Below are 20,174 nucleotides of genomic sequence, written 5' to 3'. Positions count from 1 at the left end.
ATACCCTTATAACAACACTCACGACATTCAGATAAAGGATGGCATTATTTTATTTGTACTTAACAACAAAACACTGTAGCTTCTCAGATATACAGATGAGAAGCTGCATCACTGACACAGTGCTTAACACATGGAAACTAATAAACAAATACAACCACTGACACAGAGAGCAACACAGTCTACACAAGCATGACAAATGAGTTCATCTTCAACACACGACGATGTAGTCAGAACAGCCTGGCTGGCAGTCTTGTTGCAGACAAAGCCAACACAGCACCATCCATGTCTGACAGAGAGTCAATTATGCATAATGTCTTGTATAAAAAGACAAATCATCCCGCCTTACATAATTCATTCAGTGCATCCCCTGACCAATGTATCTGACTTCCTGTATTTCAAGGTTTTGTTAAAAAAAAAATAAAAATAAAAAAATTGACTCATGTCTGCATAACAGACAACTTGCATTTGTGAACATTTTATCTACCGGACTACCATGTTGTGTTGCAACCTTACAGAGAGGGCCCATGTTTACTCCTACCCAAGTTCAAAGGGTGACCTGGGAACAAATACTAAATGAAAATCATTCTTGTTTGTTTAAACCTGCCATGAGTGCCAGACAGTTGACACCACAATGCTTCCACTTACTGTTTGAGTTTCTGCAGCAGAAGCAGCACATTTCTCACACTCCAAGCAGCTAAAACAAGCACAAAATATGACTTTTAAAAATAATATGACATGTCCTTTCCAGTTTATTTTCAGGTGACCTCTTGAGGAAGAGGGCAAGCTGAATGTAAGACTGATTTGGCGCATCCAGAGAGGGTGGTGGAACAATGAGCAGTTTCAAGATGTCCTTGTCTTGTGGTTCCACCAGCTCCTGCAGTGCTCCCCTCAGCCTCATCCTCATCCTCATCTTCTGCTGCAGTAGAGGAAGCAGTGTCTCTTCGTGGACCCTCAACAGCATTTTTTTTTTTTCACTTCTGATTTCCCAAACAAAACCCACCCACTCATTGAAATACAAGTTTTTCATTTTAGAGAAACCAGATATGCCAAGCCCACCCCATGTTACCTTTTAGTCCCCCACAATGCTCTACTTGGTTTCTTTCATCAGTGTCTCTATCCGCTCCCCACAGCTGCCTTCCTCATCATTTCCTCGTCCTGGACAGACAACTCTGTGAGCTTTCGTCCCAGCCTCTCATGGAGGTCCAGGTATTTAGCCACGCAGCGGTCCAAACACACTGATTCGCCCTTTGTCAGCTCCGCCTCCTTGTAATGTGGTGGTACACACTTCCTGTGGCAGGCATTGGTCATTCTGGAAGGAAAGGAAGCAAATTTTTAAAACACTGTGTGAAGGTCGGAATATTTACTTGGCTATTTTATCATGCCTGAGCACCTTAATATGATGTCTCAGTACTGAGCAAGCTGAACAATTTCTATGTTCACTTTGAGGCCATCGGTAGTCAACAAGCAATACGTCTCCCTCTGTGAGTATGATCTCAGGAGGGCTTTCTAGTGCTTGAGCACCAAAAAGCAGCAGGACCAGTGGGTATCAGTGGGAAGAGCCTCAAACTACTAGTGTAACAATATTTAACTGGTCACTCACTTCCTTGATTCTGGTTGTGAAGGTGCAGACATGTGGAAAAAATACTGTTACTGTGCAAGACAATTCCAAATTTTATAGATAGATAGATAGATAGATAGATAGATAGATACACACACACACACACACACACACACATATACATATATATATATATATATACACATACATACATACATACATATACATATATATATATATATATATATATATATATATAGTTTTTCTATTACAGTAACACATAGTATGTGTTACTGTAATAGAAAAATTCTATGGGTTTTTGAGAATCTGCAGACATACATAAACATAATTAACTCTAAGCTGTTGAGAACAGCTTCTATAGTCCTGCTGAAACGTGTAGCTTTACTGAACAGTCTTGATCTGTGTCGACAGAGCATCGATTTCTCTGACACATGGAGCTACAGTCATTGGGCCAAGGACTCTGTGGCTTCACTAAACATGGCTAACCTTTAGATGAGCCTTTGTTACCGCGGTACAACATTAATAAAGACTATTAATGAAGGCCATGAGACGGTTCACTGCTGACAGACAGCTAGCATAGATCAGAGACAGCTAGCTTAACGGTTAGCTTGGTTTTACCGGTTGTACATGTCCGCCATCATTTCCACCTCCAGCTCCGCCGCCAGCTGCTGTGCCTTCATGGGATCCATGTCTGTGCTTCAGTGGTGCTCACACCCAGCTTTGACCACAAACACGCCGTCCTAGTGACACTCTTCAGCGGACAGCCGACAGCAAACTGTCCAGCGCTTCTTGTGTAACCTTCAAACCTGCAACACAACACGTGTGTAGTGTTTCCGCTCACACTTCCGCTGTTAATAAAGTTTGTTTAAACGGAACACAGAAACAGAGCGCCCTCTGTTGTCTCTGTACACTTCCACAGATTCATTTATACTTACTGGTGTCATGTCAAATAAAAACACATGCATGAAAAGATAGATTTCTTTTTTCTTTATATATACATATATATAAACCATAATGATGTACTTTACTCAAAACGTAATGTGCTTTCCAAACACAGGCTCAAAATTAGGTTTCTTTCCTATAATAGTTCCTTACACAGACACTGCTGCTGAAGTGCTTTTACCCTAAGCAGGCACTTCTTATTTCTCTGAAAATGTGAAATTAATACAATTATTGACAGACATGAACAACAGTAAGAATGTAACCCATCTGTAATCAAAGCTTTGGTATATTATTAATGGAAATTAAACATCCATTTGAACCTTATATATTGAACTAAATGGAGGTCAACACAAGTATTCAGCCTGTAATTCTTGCATACACACAGCTTATAATCACCAGGCACTGACTGGGGTGGAAACAGAAAAATTTCTGATATAGCTTCACAGCAAAATGGATTTGGCATCTCTGTGAGCATACTTAAAACCAGAACAGAGAAAATGTTAGGCTTGGCACTCTCAAGTGCTGAACTAGCCACACAACATAGTAAAAAGGTATGCACATATACAAAGGTTACTCTGCCTCATCTCCAGTCACATCAATCTCAGTTTCATCATCCTCCTCTTCTTCCTCAGGACTTATGGCCATGTTGTCAAGTCCCTTCTCACACTCTCTGATGTGAGGCACTTTGTCTGGGGAGTACAGCAGAACATCTACCTCCCCCTCCTCCTCCACTTCTTCTTCTTCTTGATCACAGTCTGATTTCTTGCTGAAAGCAACAGTGTCTGACAGAGGTGGACTAGTTCTCTCCACAGTCTGGGGATTCAAGTTGTGGTCCAAAGACATTCTGTATTCTTGGGGCAGATGGGTGTCACTGTAAGTTGAGCCTTCCTTGTTGATAGCGGTCTGCTGCGTTGTATCTGGCACTCCTGCATCACAGACTTCCTGTGCTAAAAAAGAAGAAACTAAGATAGATTATCCAGAATGACTGTTGGGACACAGTTTTTGGAAATGTTACTTTTGAGTTTTCAATGGCCATTGTTTATTCTTGGAGGACAACAAACAAAATATGATTAAGCTCAATTGTATTAAAGTGGCAGATAAGCCTCAAAGGAATTTTTATTTTTTGCAGGGCAGTGGTAGTAACAAAGTACATTTACTCAAGTACTGTACTTAAATAGTTCTTGAGGCACTTCCATTTTACTATAAAACTTAAATTAAAAGCCAAGGCCCAATTAAACACCAAATGCCTCTTAGTAACCAGGTGACGCTACATGTTTTGACAAAGGAAAGCCAGTCTCAATTAGACGCTGGGTCTGGATGCCTTTTATTCACGTTCTTTGGATTAGGGATGGGATGATACTGTTTGATGGCAATACTGATATTAATGCCTTTTTTGTTTAGAATAACCTTTTTCACATAAAAAAAAAGTAAAAAATAAAAAATCCCCTGACACGCTGATAAAGAGTGTCCTCTTGGGAAGATCTCTGTTTGTCCCAAACACATTTTCTATTGTCCTCGTGACAATGGTATGACTTTACACATACAGAAAAACATCGGCCACTGCCATCAGTGAATGTCATCTTATTTGCTGATAGGCCGATGGCAGTCACTGAGACATATATCAGCCGATACCAATGTGCGGCCGACAAACTGATGCTCTTAAAGCCCAACAGATCATCGGTGATCCGCTTGAGCTATCATTAGTTAGCTGCTGAGATTGCATATACAAATATAAATGTTTAAACTTTTGTCAATATGGACATGCTACACATCTTTAGCTTGGTTAGTTTCTCCACAATTCAATTGTTCAATTCATTTTACTGAAACCATGAGCATCCACGTATGTGTCCATTCAAATATTTATATCCCTTTAGTCTGTGAGGGTGTGGATTTTTCATAATAAATAATCCAAGTTGTGAATAATGTCATGTAAAGTTTATTCTACTCTGCTCTCTGTCTGGATTTGCTTAGAATGTTGCTGTGCTCAGGACATTTCTGGGCACGGCACTCAGGTGAGATCAGGACTTTCTAAAAAGGTAGCCATCAGGTGCCAGACTGTAAGCAGCACGCAATAAAGCATTAGTATCGCTATCAGACAAATTATTTTAAACATCAGTATCATTCCATCCCTAATCCAAAGAACCTCAATAAAAGGCAACAAAAATAAGAGACACAGCACTAGAGAAACACAAATTTAGTGAATGCAAGTGAATTTGGTGCTTTCACTTTTTACGGTTTACAGACAATGACTACGACTATTCCTGCATTTTTCACGTCTGAATTGTTAGCAGCTCCATTAAAGGAATGTTTCCTCTCCAACTTCTCAAATGGTTTCATTTAATTAATTGTTTTAGCCCAAAGTTACAATTATCCAATGTTTCACAAAAAAGCAAAGATCTGAGAAAAGTCCAAAAAACTGAACAGATTTGTTTATCAGAAACACTGACAATATATCAAGATGGACAACTTGTCTCCACTTCCTCCCACTGTACAAAATGAAGCCAAAATATCTTGGGTATGGCCGCTGCCATCTTGTACTGGTGACGTCATTTGGAGTAAGTAGGTGTTTCTCAATGTCAAGGAAGGATCCTCAAACGGCTGAATTTGAAGGACGCTACGTTATCGACCCCCGCCGAAGGATTGTTTCAATGTCAAGGATCCTTCCGAGTTTCACAAAGGACTGAGTCCTTTCAGAGAAATTCGAAGGATGCATGTGTGGATCCTCCGCGGGTATAAAATCCCCACAATGCTTTGCACAGTACATGATCATTTCTTCAGTACACACGAAGTGAGGGCGGGACCTCTTCAATGAAACCCGTGCCAGTGGAGCTCAGCAGGATTTAGATTAATATGTCATTTATTTGGATTAATGTCTCCACCTGAGTTTTGATCATCCAAGTGTGAAAAAAATATTGACAGAAACCTCATAATTTATACTTTCTAATGTGTCCAATGCCGAATAATTGTACCGAAGATTTTTTTTAAATAACGTGATTTGTTCACATGATAACGACTTGATAACTGTTAGGTGTATTTTTCAGGGGAATCACGGTGACAACGGCCATAGTGAAGACATTAGAATATCCTGCAGGTCAAAGCATCACTCTTTTGTTTTGAGGTGAACTTATTTCAGAGGATTACCGGGCAGTATAATGTACAATTGGCGCGGTCAGCTGTTTCAGAGCAGCGCAGCTCATCAGATCAGATCTGTTCATATCATTGTAGCAGAGTTTTGTTTAAAACTGTCCAACAACATTATAGAGTGCCAAAATGATCACAGTAACTGAAACCTCTTCAGTCTGCTAAGGGTTAATGATGTTGTGTAATGATGTTCACTGAATGCTTGGGAGGACTCTTGCCTTGTCTCTGCGGGATCTTTCCTTGGGAGGACCCATCCTCCCAAGGAAGGATCCTTGACTTTGAGAAACACCTAGAGTTTGCACAGCAGCAATCTTAGCAGTATCAAGTTCCATACACCATTCTAACCAATCGTGAGCAGCACCACTGATCACAAGCACACCAATTGGCACACACAGCTGGCAATCATGACATCTTTTTTTTTTTTTTTTTTTAGCATCAAATAACTAATTAAAGCCAAACTTATGAGTAAAACAAACATTTGAACAAATATCAGCGTTAAATAGTCAGCCTTAAATGACACAGACCATCTTTGGAAAAAATTCATTTGATTTGTACTTCAGTTTTTGTTGCATCTGCTAACATGGAGTGGACAGGCTTTGCTTTTGGAGCGCTGTCATGTCGTCCACCTTTATACAGTCTATGATCAGAATTTGGTTATTTGCACTATCTGTATATTAAGTAAAGACCAGCTCCATCTCGAGCTGCTACAACAGTGAATTGCTGCTTCCACACGGATGCATCAGTACTATCTAATAATGTCATACAGAATCATCCACATGGGGCATTTCACTGCACAACCATTCACACTTCTAAGTACATTTTGCTGATAATACTTCTGTACTTTTACTTATGATTATGAATACATTTGTTAGTTCTTCCACCATGCTGCAAGGCTCAATACCACTGAGGCTGAATTTTTTTATTTTTTTTTTTGAGATTTGGATCAAAAGATTCTACCAAACTCTGAATGCAGGGCTGTATGTCTCTTTATCATGAGCTCATCTTAAAACCAGTTCAACGTTACTCAAGCAATGGTTCAAGCATCTTATGGTCATTGCTATCTGTTACATTGTCACTTTATATTACTAATGATGTCATGAATTTTTTAATTATGTGTTATTTCATCTTATGGTTTTATTTATGAGCTTAAGATTTATGGTTTTGCTATGATTAGTGGATGGTGGATTTGCTAGAGAAAGACTGTGGTGAGTTTGTGGAGAATTTGACCCACAACTGGGTGGTAGATTCGGGGCCACTTAAATCACCTAAGTTTATAAGCAGAAGCAGAAGCAGAAGAAGCAGAAGCAGAAGCAGAAGCAGAAGAAGAAGAAGAAGAAGAATTACCACCACTGGATAGCACTGAAGCAGGTTGCCGTGAATGTGTTTTTTCAGCCTATCCAGTTCATCAAAAATGTTTAATGGCTGACTGATTAGAGGTTAGCTTTTCGCATATTTCATTTCATATTCACCAATTTGCACTCTCACTATCAACATTAAAAGGGCTTGAAAATCTGCAAATCATGACTATAGGAACAGACACTTTACCTTCATCAGGATTCTCCAGCGGCTGCTCACTCTCAGCTACCAACTCAGCCTCCTCTTCTCCCAACACATTAAAGGACCCTTCACCAAACAGACTGGTCTCCTTACCAGTGGAACCACACTCTGCTGTTGATTGGTCGAAAACCTGATTGTGATTTTTATCAACTGTGACACTGAGGAGGTCATGAGATTCCTCAATTCTGTCACTGTTGTGAGTGTGAGCAGAGTCTGTGTCCATCTCTGTCTCCTTAGTTAATTCTTCAGATCTGCTACCACACGCCTTTCCTTCACTTTCTACATTTCTTAGAGTTTCATCAGTTTTCTGCTCCTGGCTTTCATTTGACTTCCTTGTATTTGAGTGTTGGCGTTTGATAATCTTTTGAAACTCCTTTAGAGAGACCAGCCGTGGCCGTTTGGGTGTCCCATGTTTTCTTCCCTCTGGAATTACATCGTTATTGTTTGCCTGAGCCTTTACAGGTCTCTTAGCACTTGCAGCCTTTTTCAATGGAATTGCCACCATTTCACTTCTATTCCTCCTCCGTTTTTTACACCTTCTCTTTGCTTTTTCACTCCCCTCCTTCAGCAAATTGCTGTAAACTTGGAGGTCTTTTTCTACATTGTGGTTCGTTTTTTCAGTGATGGTATGAGAGCTCCCTGGTTGGCGTTCCTCAAGCTTTGTTTTCCTTGGTCTTCCACGTCCCCGCTTGCAAACTCCTGGTTTATTCACAATCGGAGCTATACGGTACGTGGGTTTTAAAACTAAATTGTCTGTGCTTGAGTTACTTGGTGTCTCTTGAGCTTTTTTCAGAAAAGCCCTGGTCCTGATTCTTTTCTGGTCACTACTGAGATCCCCAGGCCCTCTAGTTTTCTCTCCCTGACTGTCTGTAGGTGATGGCTCTTTTTGTTTCTGTACAAATTTTTTGAATGTGTTTGAGGAACCGGTGGCCACTTCTCTTTCCTTCGCTAGCACATTGTTGCTTGACAAGCTGACTGAACAAAGGCTCAGGTTGATTTGACCTTTTGTTCCATCACTGACTTTCACATGTTTGTATGCCAGAGTAGAGCTGGCCTCTTGTGGATGAGCTGTGTGCTTTCTCTTCCTCTTTTTAGGTGCTGCAGCATCGCCTTTAGTGTCACCCTGTTTATATTTCAAACTTTCTTCCTTTTTCCTGAGAGAAGATTTGAGCTCTGCCACATTTTGATGACCAGCAGATTGTGCTCCTCTCTCTTCCACTTCTTTCATAGTACAAGATGCTGCACAGGTTCCCCCGTTTTGTGGCCTCATATCCGGATGTTTCTGCCATTGCTTTGACCAACAGCTGCAGTGTGTATCCTGTGATAAAGACGCACTTTTATTTTCTCTGTGAGTGATGGCACTGAAAGGGAATTGTAGTGGTCCGGGGTTTACTGTTAGCCAGGGTCGCCCATGTAGAGATGGCTGTGGCTGAATTTTATGGCTTTGGTTCACTGAATTGTTGAGGGCAGGCTGATGTTTTGTTGCTGAGGTAGAAGGCTCTAATGGAGAAAGGCACCGAGGAAGCCGCAAATCACCCAAGCAAGGTAAATTATGCGAGGACTGTGCCATATTTTCATTTGTCAGGGGTAAAAACTGTAGGATGCTCTGACTGTCCTGTGAAAACAGTTCCTGGCATGCGGGGTAATGAGTAAGAGTAGTAAGTAGTTTCTGCCCACCGGAGAAGAGTGCTGATGTTGTTCTGGGTGCTTCAGGATATCGACAATTTTGACTTTTAGACAGAGGTATGCCCGGGTGACTCGGTCCATCTCTTTGTTCCATGGACGTGACAGATGAGTGATACTGAGGAGAGGGCTGCTGCTGCTGCTGTTTCTGCTGCTGCTGCTGAATTAGCACAGCTTCTGGCTGTACAGATGAAAGGCCTGAGCAGCTGGGCTGGTTCTGAGCTGTAAAACAATAGATACCTGTAAAACAGGTGAGAAGACTGCAATCAATCCATAATAAATTAACAAAGCTGAGGTGGTTGGTGTTAGGGTGGGGGTTTTGGATAGTAGAGGATTGACAAGAGGAGAGGCAGCAGTGTGGGCTTCAGTCAGGTTCCAGTGACACTGTTAGTGTGATAAATGAGAAGTGCTCATGGATTAAACAGAAGGAACATTTTAAGTAGGGTCTGTGTTCTTTGTTTGATTTAGTAAGTGCTGGACAATACCAGATTCAGATATATTTTAACCATACTGCTCAAAACTATATATACAAAGTTTGCAATTAGAGTTGAAACGATTAAAGTTATAGTTGGTAATCCTGTTCAGAAACACTTCTTGTTATACTGGGTGAAATGGCCCTTCTGTCCTGAGAGTAGTCAATACATAATGTGTTCAGAAAAAGGAATGAAAATGAAAATCCAACCTCTGTGGCAGCTGCAGGCCTGTAAAAACTCTGACCAATCCCTGCCATTCGGTGTGAATGGAAAGAACCAATCAGATGCCTTCATGTCTCGTTCTGCCCGAGCCCCCCTCCGTCCCTCCCTCCCTCCTCTCTAGGCGCACTCATCACGTGTCACCATTACCAAAAATATTCAGCACACTCCTCAGCAGAAATACCAAGTTAGCAGGAGTTTGCTGAACAATGGCCGAGAAAAAGCAGCCAAAAGTATCACTTCCAGCGTTAGTTGTAACGACTCACCCCGCTAAACAGGCTAAGAAAAGAAAGTCGGAGGCAGAAAAGGCTGTGACGAAAAAGCGAGAGGACAAACCAGACATCAACATCGGTGCAGCTTTTGAATGGTGGAGACAACTGAGGGAGCTGAAGGGCCTGAAAAGTGATGCAGAGGTTGCTGTCTTTCTGTTAGACAGGTAATTATTTGTTTGCTTTGGGGGGGATTTGTTATTTTACTCGGCTCTCCTCTGCCCTGCTGACTTCTACTGCAGGACGCGTGTTCAAGTTTGTGGAGCCGTGGCTTTGGATGGAGCACTGACGGGAGGGGGAGGAGGGGGTGGAGCTTAGAGGAGGTGGCGCTTTCAAATCTTGCTAGCTCTCCAACATTACCAACTATAGCTTTAATTGAAAACTTAAGTAATTCAAGTAACATTCCGTTGCCCCTGTTTTTCAGTTGTGAGGATTTTCTGCTTTTCTCCATTTCATATGATAGTATATTGACTATATTTGAGTATTGGACTCTTGTTAAGACAAAATAATCAATCTGATGAGGACAGTTAAGAAAAACAAAGATAAAGGACTGTTTACATAAGGGGTCAGTAACCTTAATGCATCAGTACCACCACTGGCATGCGGCAGCTTAACCAAAAGCATATTAGCACGAGGGTTTTTTTGGAAATGCCGAAGTGCCTACTCATCTGCATGCCAAATTACCTCTTTCACAGCTTTTTTTTTTTTTTTTTTTTTTAATCACAGCCACATGTATTCTGCGAAGACGCACCCCTCTCTGCCTCTGATTGGCTAGTACTTGTTGCCTACTTCTTCTAATAATAACACTGCTGGGGCAGGCTCAGTGGACAATGGCAGGCCTGATAGCTAACTAGAATTACCACCCCTTCATTGTAAGCCTCCACATAACAATTAAGTTTCTCTTAAATTTTACATCCATGTCTGTGAAAACATGGATGGTTCACACACATCTTTCCCCCGACAGCTCAGAGGATCTATACAGTCAGCACAGTTTCAAGATAAGTGTCACCAATTCAGTAACTGACCAAATGTCTTCCGTTCTGTTCTTGAGATATGATGTTGAGTAATGGCCAGAAAAGTGTTTTATGCAGAACATTATGATATGTTATGATATTTGGATATAAAATGTCATCACTTCATCATCATATGCTATTAGACATTTGTGTGAGGGTTTGTCATAATTAGCATAAGAATTCTTGAGTTATTGCCAAAAAAATATGTTGTGAGGTCATACTGATCTTAACCTTTGACTACAAAATTCTAATCTTTTTTTTTTTCTTCAGTCCAAATGAACATTTGTGTCAAATTTAAAGAAATTCCCTCAAGGTGTTCTTGAGAATACTTTTTTAAAAAAAAATGAGAAAGATGCAAGGTCACAGTGATCTTGACCACTGACCACCAAAATCTAATCAGTTCATCGTTGAGTACAAGTGAACGTTTGTGACAAATTTTAAGAAATTCCCTCTAGGTGTTATTGAGATACTGAGTTCACAAGAATGAGATGGATGTAATGTGCAATGGATGTGGACCTTGACCTTTGACCTGTGACAATCAAATGTGATCAGTTCATCCTTGAGTCCAAGTGGACATTTATGCCAAATTTGAAGTAATTGCTTTGACGCATTCTTCACATATCATGTTCACAAGCATTAGTCAGACAAGCGTATGGGTATTGACGGACGTATGGACGGACATACGGACAACTTAAAAACATGATGCCTCCTGCCACGGCTGTTTCCTAAATGGAGGCATAAACACACCCCCATGTCAGACAGAGGTCTTTAACTACGCACTGGAGAAATGACAGAAAATGTTTGGGTGCAGCAAACAACTATTTTTAAACAAGCCACTGTATTTAACATTGCACTTGAGGAGGTGAATGCTATATCATGTTTGCTGGTCATGTCAAGATACTGTGATTTGACTGTAAGAGAGGAGCTCTGCTGCTTAAAATCAATGCCCCAAACAAGAAAAGGTAGGGATACAGCCAGAGATTTTATGGAGCATTTTGAGGAGCAAGGGTTGACATAGCACACAGATTAAAAAGACAATTAAAAGATGGCACTTCTTATCACAAAGGTTGTCAACCCCTGGTGTATATAAAGGAAGCTATAGATGTGTGTGTTTAACCACTGCCATGATTCAACACCCAACACATGAATAAAGTTATAATACTTTATTATATAATATAATATATAATATATAATATAATATGTCCTATTTTTTTTTTCAATATCCCAATTAACAAATTTCTCCCTCTTTGAATTAAAAATGGCTACTTGTTCCATTAGAAGGATCTCTGTAGCTTGCAAGCCCCACTCCACATAGTTAGGGGAAAAAGTATATATCATAAGAATGCAATTGCATAGAGATACCTGTATCTGTTGATGAGTGACCAATTTGTGTCCCAAAATCTTGGTCATACACAATCGCTGCTGCGCTGACAGCAGCATGCATGCGACTCTGCAGCCTCTCATTCTCTGTAGCTGGGACCTGGCAAACAGCCAGTGCTTCATCATGGTTCGGCTGTGGATAATGAGACTTCTTGCAGTCCCTCTCCAAGTTTGGCAGGATGTTCAGGCCCATCATGATGTCCTCCAACAGCTTCTCTATCTGCTCATCACACTCCTCCACAGGGCCTGGAGGCTGAGGGACTGACACTAAGCCATCATTTTGGTTTGGGGCGAGGCAATCACTAGAGAGGAGCTGGAAGTCAGAGGTGGCGTTGGGGTGAGAAGGTGGTTCAGGGTGGTTGGTGGCAGCAGGTTGAACAATCAAGGTCTCTGGTTTATGAATTGAGCATGGCTGGACAGAGGAGGGAGGGGCTTTGCTGTTTGTAAGGTCCGCCTGTGGCCTTTTGTGGTTGGAGTCATCCTTCAGACAGATAAATAAGAGGTCACATATCTTCATTCAAATTTAGTTTGATAGAACTGAATTCATATCAGAACCAAATACAAACTGACTTTTTTATCAATCCCCAGCTCTTCCACACACATCGGGTGAAAAAAAAAAGCACCTGGCCCGGCTCAGCTGTTCTACTCTCCAAGAATTCTTTCTGCTCTGCTCTGCTCTGCTCATGTTTGTCTTCAACTTTAACAGTGGCTGGTTTGACTGCAGAGATGCAAGTGACAACATTAACCTGACTGCAGTCTTTTTCTCAGTCAGCCAAGCTGGATCAAATCCTCCTGTGCTTCTCTGGGTCAAGAGGCAGCATCTAATATTTCTGTATCAAGCCTGTAAATGCATTTAAACAGCCCAGAATACACATGACTACGTGTACTTTTCAAAATAAGGCATTGACACAGTACAAATACAGGTATGAAAATATAATTAATTGGATTATATTCCCAGGGAGTTAAAACAGTTTACCTGTGTCTTTTATAAATTAATAAATACCACTAAACTGTGAGAGAAATGACTTTATTCGTTGAAGATGGGTTGACTATGAACATTATTGTCACACCCCGCAGTCATTCAGAAAACTGAGGCATTTGACACTAACAGCTACATTTAGAGCAGAGCAACAAGAAGCTCAAATGTGAAGCACTTTATTTTGCAAACAGATGGAACGTTTTGTTTTCTAACTATATTGAAGCAATTTATTTGATTAAAAAATGTGCAATGTTGTATTACATCAAATTCATTGATATTCATTACTTTTTGAATTTTTTTATTTATCTGTTGAAATTGTATTCATCCCCACATGATTGGACACTCTTTCTGATGACAAAATGTGCTTAATCTCAAAACACAGATTCCAGAAAAATTAAAACGGAAAACAAGGAAATTTAGGAAAAAATAAAACTGATTCTGGATAAATGGATTTCATAGTGCCCTGGTCATGTTTTTAGTAAATGTTGTGAGACAGTCGTCTTTTTCTGCCCTGCATCAGCAACACAAATTACTGAGCAGTTAATGCACTTGGCAGATGAAGGGATCCTTACTGTAATATCATTTTCTCAACAGATCAAATCAAATCCAAGTGAACAGGGTAACAAGTGTGTCTGTGTATAAATGCATCATCTACCTGTTTCCGGGCGGTAAGAACTGACAACATGTCATCTTTGTCTTTCATGCTCACAACCTCCCACTCTTCTCCTTTGGTCCTCCTCTTCAGCTTCACCTGCACAGAGGAAGAAAACACTGTGATTATGACAACATCAAGGAAAAACACTAGTGGGCTTTCTACACATTTGTTCTGACAATCCTCACATTTTCATTTCCTTTCTTTCTTTGGTAGTGAAATGGAGAAATGATGTGTCATTTTTACAGTTGTGACTGTGCTTGAGGGAAAATGGAGACATGACTGAAAATTCTAGGCAACAGCAGCTGAAAGATTGTGATACCCTGACAAAACTTGCTTGACAAAAAATGAATCATAACTACAAGCAGGGAGCTGCAAGACAAAATGATCTCTAATGTTTCAATTACCTGACCTTGACCTTTGACCTTCAACCACAAAATTCAGTTTATTCTTCAGTCCAAGTGGATGTTTGTGACAAATTTGAAGAAATTCCCTTATGGTGTTCTTGAAATATCATGTTCATGAAACAGATGCAAGGTCACAGTGACCTTGACCTTTGACTTACGACCAACAAAATCAAATCAGTTCATCACTAAGTCCAAGAGGACATTTGTGCCAAATGGCAAAAAAAAATCCACTAAGGCGTCGTTGAGATATCGCGCTCACAAGGATGGGATGGACAGACATATGGACAGATGGACAACCCGAAAACATAATGCCTCCGGCCATGGCTATCGCTGGCGCAGAGGCATAAAAAAAACAGGAAAGGTGAGGTCTCGGAATAAAAAGGAGAATGAAATAGTGCATGGACAGATTTGTTTGCTTTCACCAATGCTGCAGAGGGAAAGTACCAAATAATCACAACCAGCCCACTGCAGAGGAGCTATCTTGTCAACACCTATTAGTAATAATTATAGGCTAATTCAGACTTAACAGGCTGTGTCATCTTTATTTTAAGACTCAAATATGTTTTGCTTGCATTAGATATAGATAGATAGATAGATAGATAGATAGACAGACAGACAGACCTTTATTCAAATTAATTATTATTATTGGTGCAAAAATGGCTCTTCTGATTGTAAAGGTTGGTAACACCTGTTCTGAAGAAAAACTCAACATCACACACTAGTTAAACTAAATGTAATTCCAGCTTTAGGGTCTATGTACACTGACAATTCATTCCAGATTGTTTTCTATGTGACATCATTAACTAGTCCTTACCTTGACAGAAAACTGTGTGTTGTCCATCATCTGCTGCCTCTGTTTCATCTTAGCCAGGTTCTTTATCCCTACATGTACACACCTCCTCTCTGTTAAGATTCCCCTTTCTTCTCCTAGCATCTCATCTCTGTTGCTGTGACTTGGCCACTCTGTATTTTCACTGCCATTGCCATTTGATTTTCCATCCTCCAATCCTGTCACATCCTCAGCCGACACCTGTAAGCTGTCCCCAGACCCAGATGACCGCTGGTTGGCGCTGTCTTCCTGAGGTGTTGGAGAGTCTGAGCCATCATTTGGGGGAATAGGGAGAGTCTTCACGTTGCTGGACGAAGATGGACTTGATGTGGGACTTGTTACACTGTCACAGGAATGATCTAACGTAGTTTCTCCATCACTGCACATTCCACTGGGCTTACTGGAAGGAGGTGGAGGAGTGGAACTAATATATTTATCAAGTGTGATGTTTTGGGATTGCAATGAGATGGAAGTAAAATAACCGCCCACTGTCTTTTCAACCGTTGTAACAGTCTGTGTGCCTATGGATACACACCTTCGCTTTTCAGTTGGGAAATCTCTCTCTCTCATTCCAGCCATTTCAGCCTGAATTTGTGCATCCTGCATTTTTCTACTTTCAGTCCTCTCTCTGCAACTCCCAAAACTTCTTTTCTGGAGTTCTCCCTCCTTCCCAACCCCATCTTTCTGTCCTTCAACAAGGTCTGTGATTCCAAACTGGCGGGCTGCAGACAGCACATCATTCTGCTCTGCGCTTCCTTCTACTGCCAGCTCCCCAGAGTACAGAAGACCAACAAGCTTCAGCAGGGTCTGGGCCTTCACAGCCTGGAGCTGGATCTGGCGCTTCTGGCCCGATGGAGGCAGCGGGGAGGCTGACAGCTTCTGAGACAAGTAGGGACTGAGAGCCGCAAGAATGCAACTGTGGGTTGGGACTGAGATACCTTCACAAAAAAAAAAAAAGGTTAATTTTTTTTATTTATTACCCCTTTATTTAAAACTTAACATATGCTTCACAGCTCACCCTCAGTTTGCAACAGGGTATCACAGAATTGGGCATTGTTTTGTTGTCTCTGCAGCTCTCTGAGAAGCTGTGTCTCGTAATCTGGCCACCGGTACGGCTGCATGTCCAAATGGGCACTGGAAGCAAGGAAGAACATAAGAGGTGGGAGTGACAGCTGAAGGAATATTAATAAGGACAAAACAGCATGTTGTGACTGTATCAAGGGGACACACCCCAGGTGAATAGGGTCAGTTTTTTAACTAATATTTATCACCATGAAAATTACATTAACACAGTTATCTTTATATTACAAGTTTTCTTAAATAGTATGTTTAAATATGCAAATAATGCCTTATTTAAACAAGTATGTGCTTTTTGAAAACACTTCCAGAACTGAAATTTGAACTAAAATAAACACCTTAATGTGTATTTTGGACGTTTTCTTTCTTCTAGTCCAGGGATATTCAACTCCTCGGACCACTTGTGTAAAATGCAGAGGCCTGTCAGCAGCCCCATACATGTACGCAGGGGCGTTACTAGGATTTAAGGACATCGGGGCTTAGCCTAGTCATTTGTGGGGTCCAGGGGATTCTCCCCTCGCACTTTTTTGATAAACAAGCTCTACTTTGATGATTTTTAACTTAAGGAGCCAGTTTATACTCTGGCACCTTAAGCTGTTTTCACATTACTGTGCAGTAACTCTGCTAGCGCCCTTACCATCCACATGATTTTGCTCTGGCAGTGGCCGGCTAGCTTTGACTGATGAAATAGAGAGGGGTGCAATAATAATGATGGTGACTAGATGCCAAGAGTTGCACAACACAGCGCTAGCAACTTCTAAGGACAACCAGAAGAAAAACAGGGTCTGTGATAACATTTCCACCAAACTTCAGATGACTGTACTTAACAGAAATCTGTGGAAAGCTAGCCTGCATCTCTGTCAGTGACAATGGTGATGGTCATGGTGAATTTGAAAAGGGCTGGAGTGGGGGGCAGATTTGGCCCGCGGGCCATAAATTGAGTGTCACTGCACAAATCTAAATGCATACGAAAACAAAACAGCCCAAAATCTCAAATTGACCAGTGAATGAAAAGAAAGTTTTCACCTGCAGTGGAAAACAGAAAAATGTAAAAATGAGAACATACTTACAGACTTCACAACAACATATCATAGCAAAAGGTGGCTTAGCTTGGCTTGTGTATCAGCCGTTACTTTAGACTGGGAGCAGGTGGCAGCCGTCACGCAGCACGTGGAGGGGAACAACTGCGCTCAACGTCGGTGAACTTGTATTTAAATATCCGACATTTTACTTCTACGGGAATACTGGATTTTCCCGCTTACATTACTCTACCCTCTGTTAAACTTTTGTCGGTCAGTATCTTCAAATGATTAAAAAACGATGATTTTACAAATAATACATAGGCAATGTCCACCTTACTCACAAACAACAGTTTGCAAATGTATCCCATTAAAGGTCACCGGTGATGTTAGCTAACGTTAACTCTACACAGCGCAGCTAAAATAAGCTAACATTAGCATTTAAGTTTTACTTACCAGCGGCATTCTTTGTTGCACGAGCAGAGGTGTTCTGTGCACTTACACTTTACTTTAAACCATGACAGTAACGTTACATAGGATTAAAACCCAGCCTTAAAGTAACATCAGCATTACACGTTTAACACGCTCCCACGTTATTGAGTCGCAAACTCAAAGCGCCCCCACCTGGCATCTCTGTGGAATGATCTTGAGGAAACTACGACACATAGCCAAACAAAAGCTCAGGCTCCTGATTCACTATAAAACAATATGATAAACAACAGGCCGAAGAATACAAAGGCTGTGAGAAATCATTTTCTTTTTTTTATTAAAAACAGTATTGCTAGTTACATAATTCATTCATAAATGAGAATGTGCAACTTTAAGAGCCAAGGCAAAGAGATTAAGGTGTAGTCCAGAATCAGATTTTTCCATTAGTGTTCCAGTATCTGAGGACTCTGTTGGAGGATTTTATCATTTCATTAAGATCAATCAAAACATAAAAACTGATTGCATATGCGTTCACCAAGAGCACCCAAAACAGTTAAACCCAAATCAATATAAAAAAAAAAGAAATACATAAAACCATTAAAATTAACAAATATTCTCTTGTATATATAGTTTAAATGTGCTTTTATTTTTTTCCCCACTTATCTAATAGTAAATTCAGGTCTATGCCTCCTTACATGGAGATTTCTATCACAAACCCTTGCTCTCCTCCATTTCTCCTCTTTTAGTCAGTCCACTCTTGAAGGCAACTTTGAGAAAATGAGGCATCCTGTCACGTTTCAATTGGCATGGAAAACAAAGGAAAGGTTTTAAAAAAAAAAAAAAAAAAAAGAAGAAAAAGAAGAAGAAGAAGAAGAAGAAGAAGAAGAAGAAGAAAAACACACATTATGCCCCCTAGTGCTTCTTTTAATCATCCAGTCAGTAAGTATCTACATCTCACTCGGCACTAAGAATACCGGTATGCCATCTTCTACAGAACGAGCACTGTACGTAAGAAATGAGGGCAGAAACATCTCCCATGTACTGATCTGTTGTCTTAAAGCCAAATAGGCTGTGGGTTTGTGGAGCCGTAAATTATACAGAACTCAGGAGTCTTATACCTGTAAAAATCATTCCAATAACACAAATCAACTCTTACATACATACAGGTTCACATACTCCATTGTTTTGCAGAATAGAAAACTGATGAATTCCATATACAGTACTCCCCAGAAAAACACACCTTGATTTGTTACCCATGTCATGTTGGGCACACTCATCAGACCTATCCTGAATGAGTGAGGCACTCCAGTTAGCCCACACACATGCATTTACAGACAGTCTTGTATTTACATTCATAAGATTACAGACCTGCAGATACAAGAAAATGCCCCCCATGAATCCTGTGATATCTTCCAAGAATTACAAAGTTATGGTGCTTACATTTAACAGAAACATCACTTTAGAAACATATACTATACTGTCCATTCCAAGGAGATGGAAAAGAATTTGTCTCCTCTGTAGGAATATCTATAAAGGGACCTCCACCCCTTTATGTCTATGGATCACAATCAAATAGAGAAAAGGCTGAATCCCCATGCATCTTGGCGATGGACTGTCACCGACACAAGCTGCACACAAAACAAAGCAGATGACAGTTTTCAGTGTAGCTGCAGTAAAAGTCTGAGTGTCTGAACTTCTTGCGTTTGACAGTCGCAGCAGTGTCATTTGGCACATGTCCATTACTGTGGTACAGAGCAAGGCAAGAAGAGGAACAACCACTACTAAAACAGAAGCAGAAGCTTTACACATATCTGATCAGATCATTAAACATTGGTTCTCAGTGGCAGGAAAAAATGTTCTAGTATTTAACCATCAGAGAGAGAAAAAGACACATTTCCTTGATTTCTTGAAAACAGTGTAATAGCCATTTATGTAAAATTTCACCACAAGTGTCCTGTTCTGATCCCACAGTTCTTTCTAATGAGCTTAATTATTCTAAGACTACGCTCCGACCTCCAAGAAATAGAAATGTTGAAGCCACAGTCTCTGCTTTTTGCCCAGGAGAGACTTAGTGTTGTCCAGGCAGGCTGTAGTGTTATATAGTGTAGTGTGGATATGTAGTGTTGTGGCCGTGGTGTCTGATTGAGTGGTTAGCATTTTGAAGTTCAGGGGCTCACAGAGCACAAAGTGGTCTTAGTGTCTCGTCCAGTTGTCCACAGGGAGCGTAGATCCACGTCGGTTATTCTGTGTGGTTTCATTCGTTTGTCAGCTGCTATGGAGGAATGTCACAAGGGGAAACAGGGGAAAGAAAAGCTGCAAATGAGTAAAGAGGGACAGAAGAGTTGAGCGTAAAGGATGGAGTTTAGTCCCATCGGTAGTGTAGTGGTCCCCCATTGTCAGTTTAGCAAGGGCAGTAGGTGGGAGGAGGCTGTCGTCTTGTGATGCACACGATTAGTTTTTCTGCGAGAGAAGAAGAGGCACAAGTGAGAGAGTGGATCATGTGGAGCAGCTAATGTGAGGCATTCT

General features: G+C 40.8%; 3 protein-coding genes across 11 annotated transcripts in view; all 3 read right to left on the bottom strand.

The window, feature by feature from the left end:
- Positions 1-32: 32 nt before the first annotated feature.
- timm10 (translocase of inner mitochondrial membrane 10 homolog (yeast)) lies at positions 33-2,420 on the bottom strand. Its single transcript, XM_049572925.1, has 2 exons — positions 2,198-2,420; positions 33-1,309 (listed from the first exon to the last, which is right to left on the bottom strand). Exons 1-2 carry the CDS (start codon positions 2,266-2,268, stop codon positions 1,114-1,116), a joined length of 267 nt encoding a protein of 88 aa, XP_049428882.1. The 5' UTR covers positions 2,269-2,420; the 3' UTR covers positions 33-1,113.
- Positions 2,421-2,607: 187 nt separating this feature from the next.
- LOC125886533 (formin-J) lies at positions 2,608-17,832 on the bottom strand. 3 transcript variants are annotated; one of them, XM_049572797.1, is made up of 7 exons: positions 17,676-17,832; positions 16,142-16,257; positions 15,109-16,061; positions 13,891-13,986; positions 12,239-12,737; positions 7,208-9,142; positions 2,608-3,468 (listed from the first exon to the last, which is right to left on the bottom strand). In XM_049572797.1, exons 2-7 carry the CDS (start codon positions 16,242-16,244, stop codon positions 3,092-3,094), a joined length of 3,963 nt encoding a protein of 1,320 aa, XP_049428754.1. In that variant the 5' UTR covers positions 16,245-16,257; positions 17,676-17,832; the 3' UTR covers positions 2,608-3,091. The 3 variants fall into 3 exon arrangements, with proteins under 3 accessions (XP_049428754.1, XP_049428755.1, XP_049428756.1); XM_049572798.1 differs by having other exon boundaries at positions 7,208-9,124; XM_049572799.1 differs by having other exon boundaries at positions 3,321-3,463.
- A 132-nt stretch (positions 17,833-17,964) lies between these two features.
- The window catches only part of ctnnd1 (catenin (cadherin-associated protein), delta 1), a 41,320-nt gene continuing 39,110 nt past the window's right edge, over positions 17,965-20,174 (bottom strand). For all 7 annotated transcript variants that reach the window (XM_049572822.1, XM_049572818.1, XM_049572820.1 and 4 more), the window contains one exon: positions 17,965-20,108. In XM_049572822.1, coding sequence (XP_049428779.1) covers positions 20,050-20,108 — 59 coding nt within the window. In that variant the 3' untranslated portion in view covers positions 17,965-20,049. The remainder of the gene's footprint in view (positions 20,109-20,174) is intronic.

The sequence above is a fragment of the Epinephelus fuscoguttatus genome, linkage group LG3, assembly GCF_011397635.1.
Source record: "Epinephelus fuscoguttatus linkage group LG3, E.fuscoguttatus.final_Chr_v1".
Lineage (NCBI taxonomy): Eukaryota > Metazoa > Chordata > Actinopteri > Perciformes > Serranidae > Epinephelus > Epinephelus fuscoguttatus.
The sequence above is the reverse complement of the archived record's forward strand: the minus strand, read 5'-3'. Positions and strand labels throughout refer to the sequence as shown.

Excerpts from the sequence above, each read along its gene's own strand:
- timm10 (XM_049572925.1), bottom strand. The coding sequence starts at position 2,268 with ATGGATCCCATGAAGGCACAGCAGCTGGCGGCGGAGCTGGAGGTGGAA. Across the intron at positions 1,310-2,197 it reads ATGGCGGACATGTACAACCG|AATGACCAATGCCTGCCACA; the intron begins GTAAAACCAAGC and ends CTTTCCTTCCAG.
- LOC125886533 (XM_049572797.1), bottom strand. The coding sequence starts at position 16,244 with ATGCAGCCGTACCGGTGGCCAGATTACGAGACACAGCTTCTCAGAGAG. Across the intron at positions 16,062-16,141 it reads TACCCTGTTGCAAACTGAGG|GTATCTCAGTCCCAACCCAC; the intron begins GTGAGCTGTGAA and ends TTTTTTGTGAAG. Across the intron at positions 13,987-15,108 it reads ACACACAGTTTTCTGTCAAG|GTGAAGCTGAAGAGGAGGAC; the intron begins GTAAGGACTAGT and ends TCCTCTGTGCAG.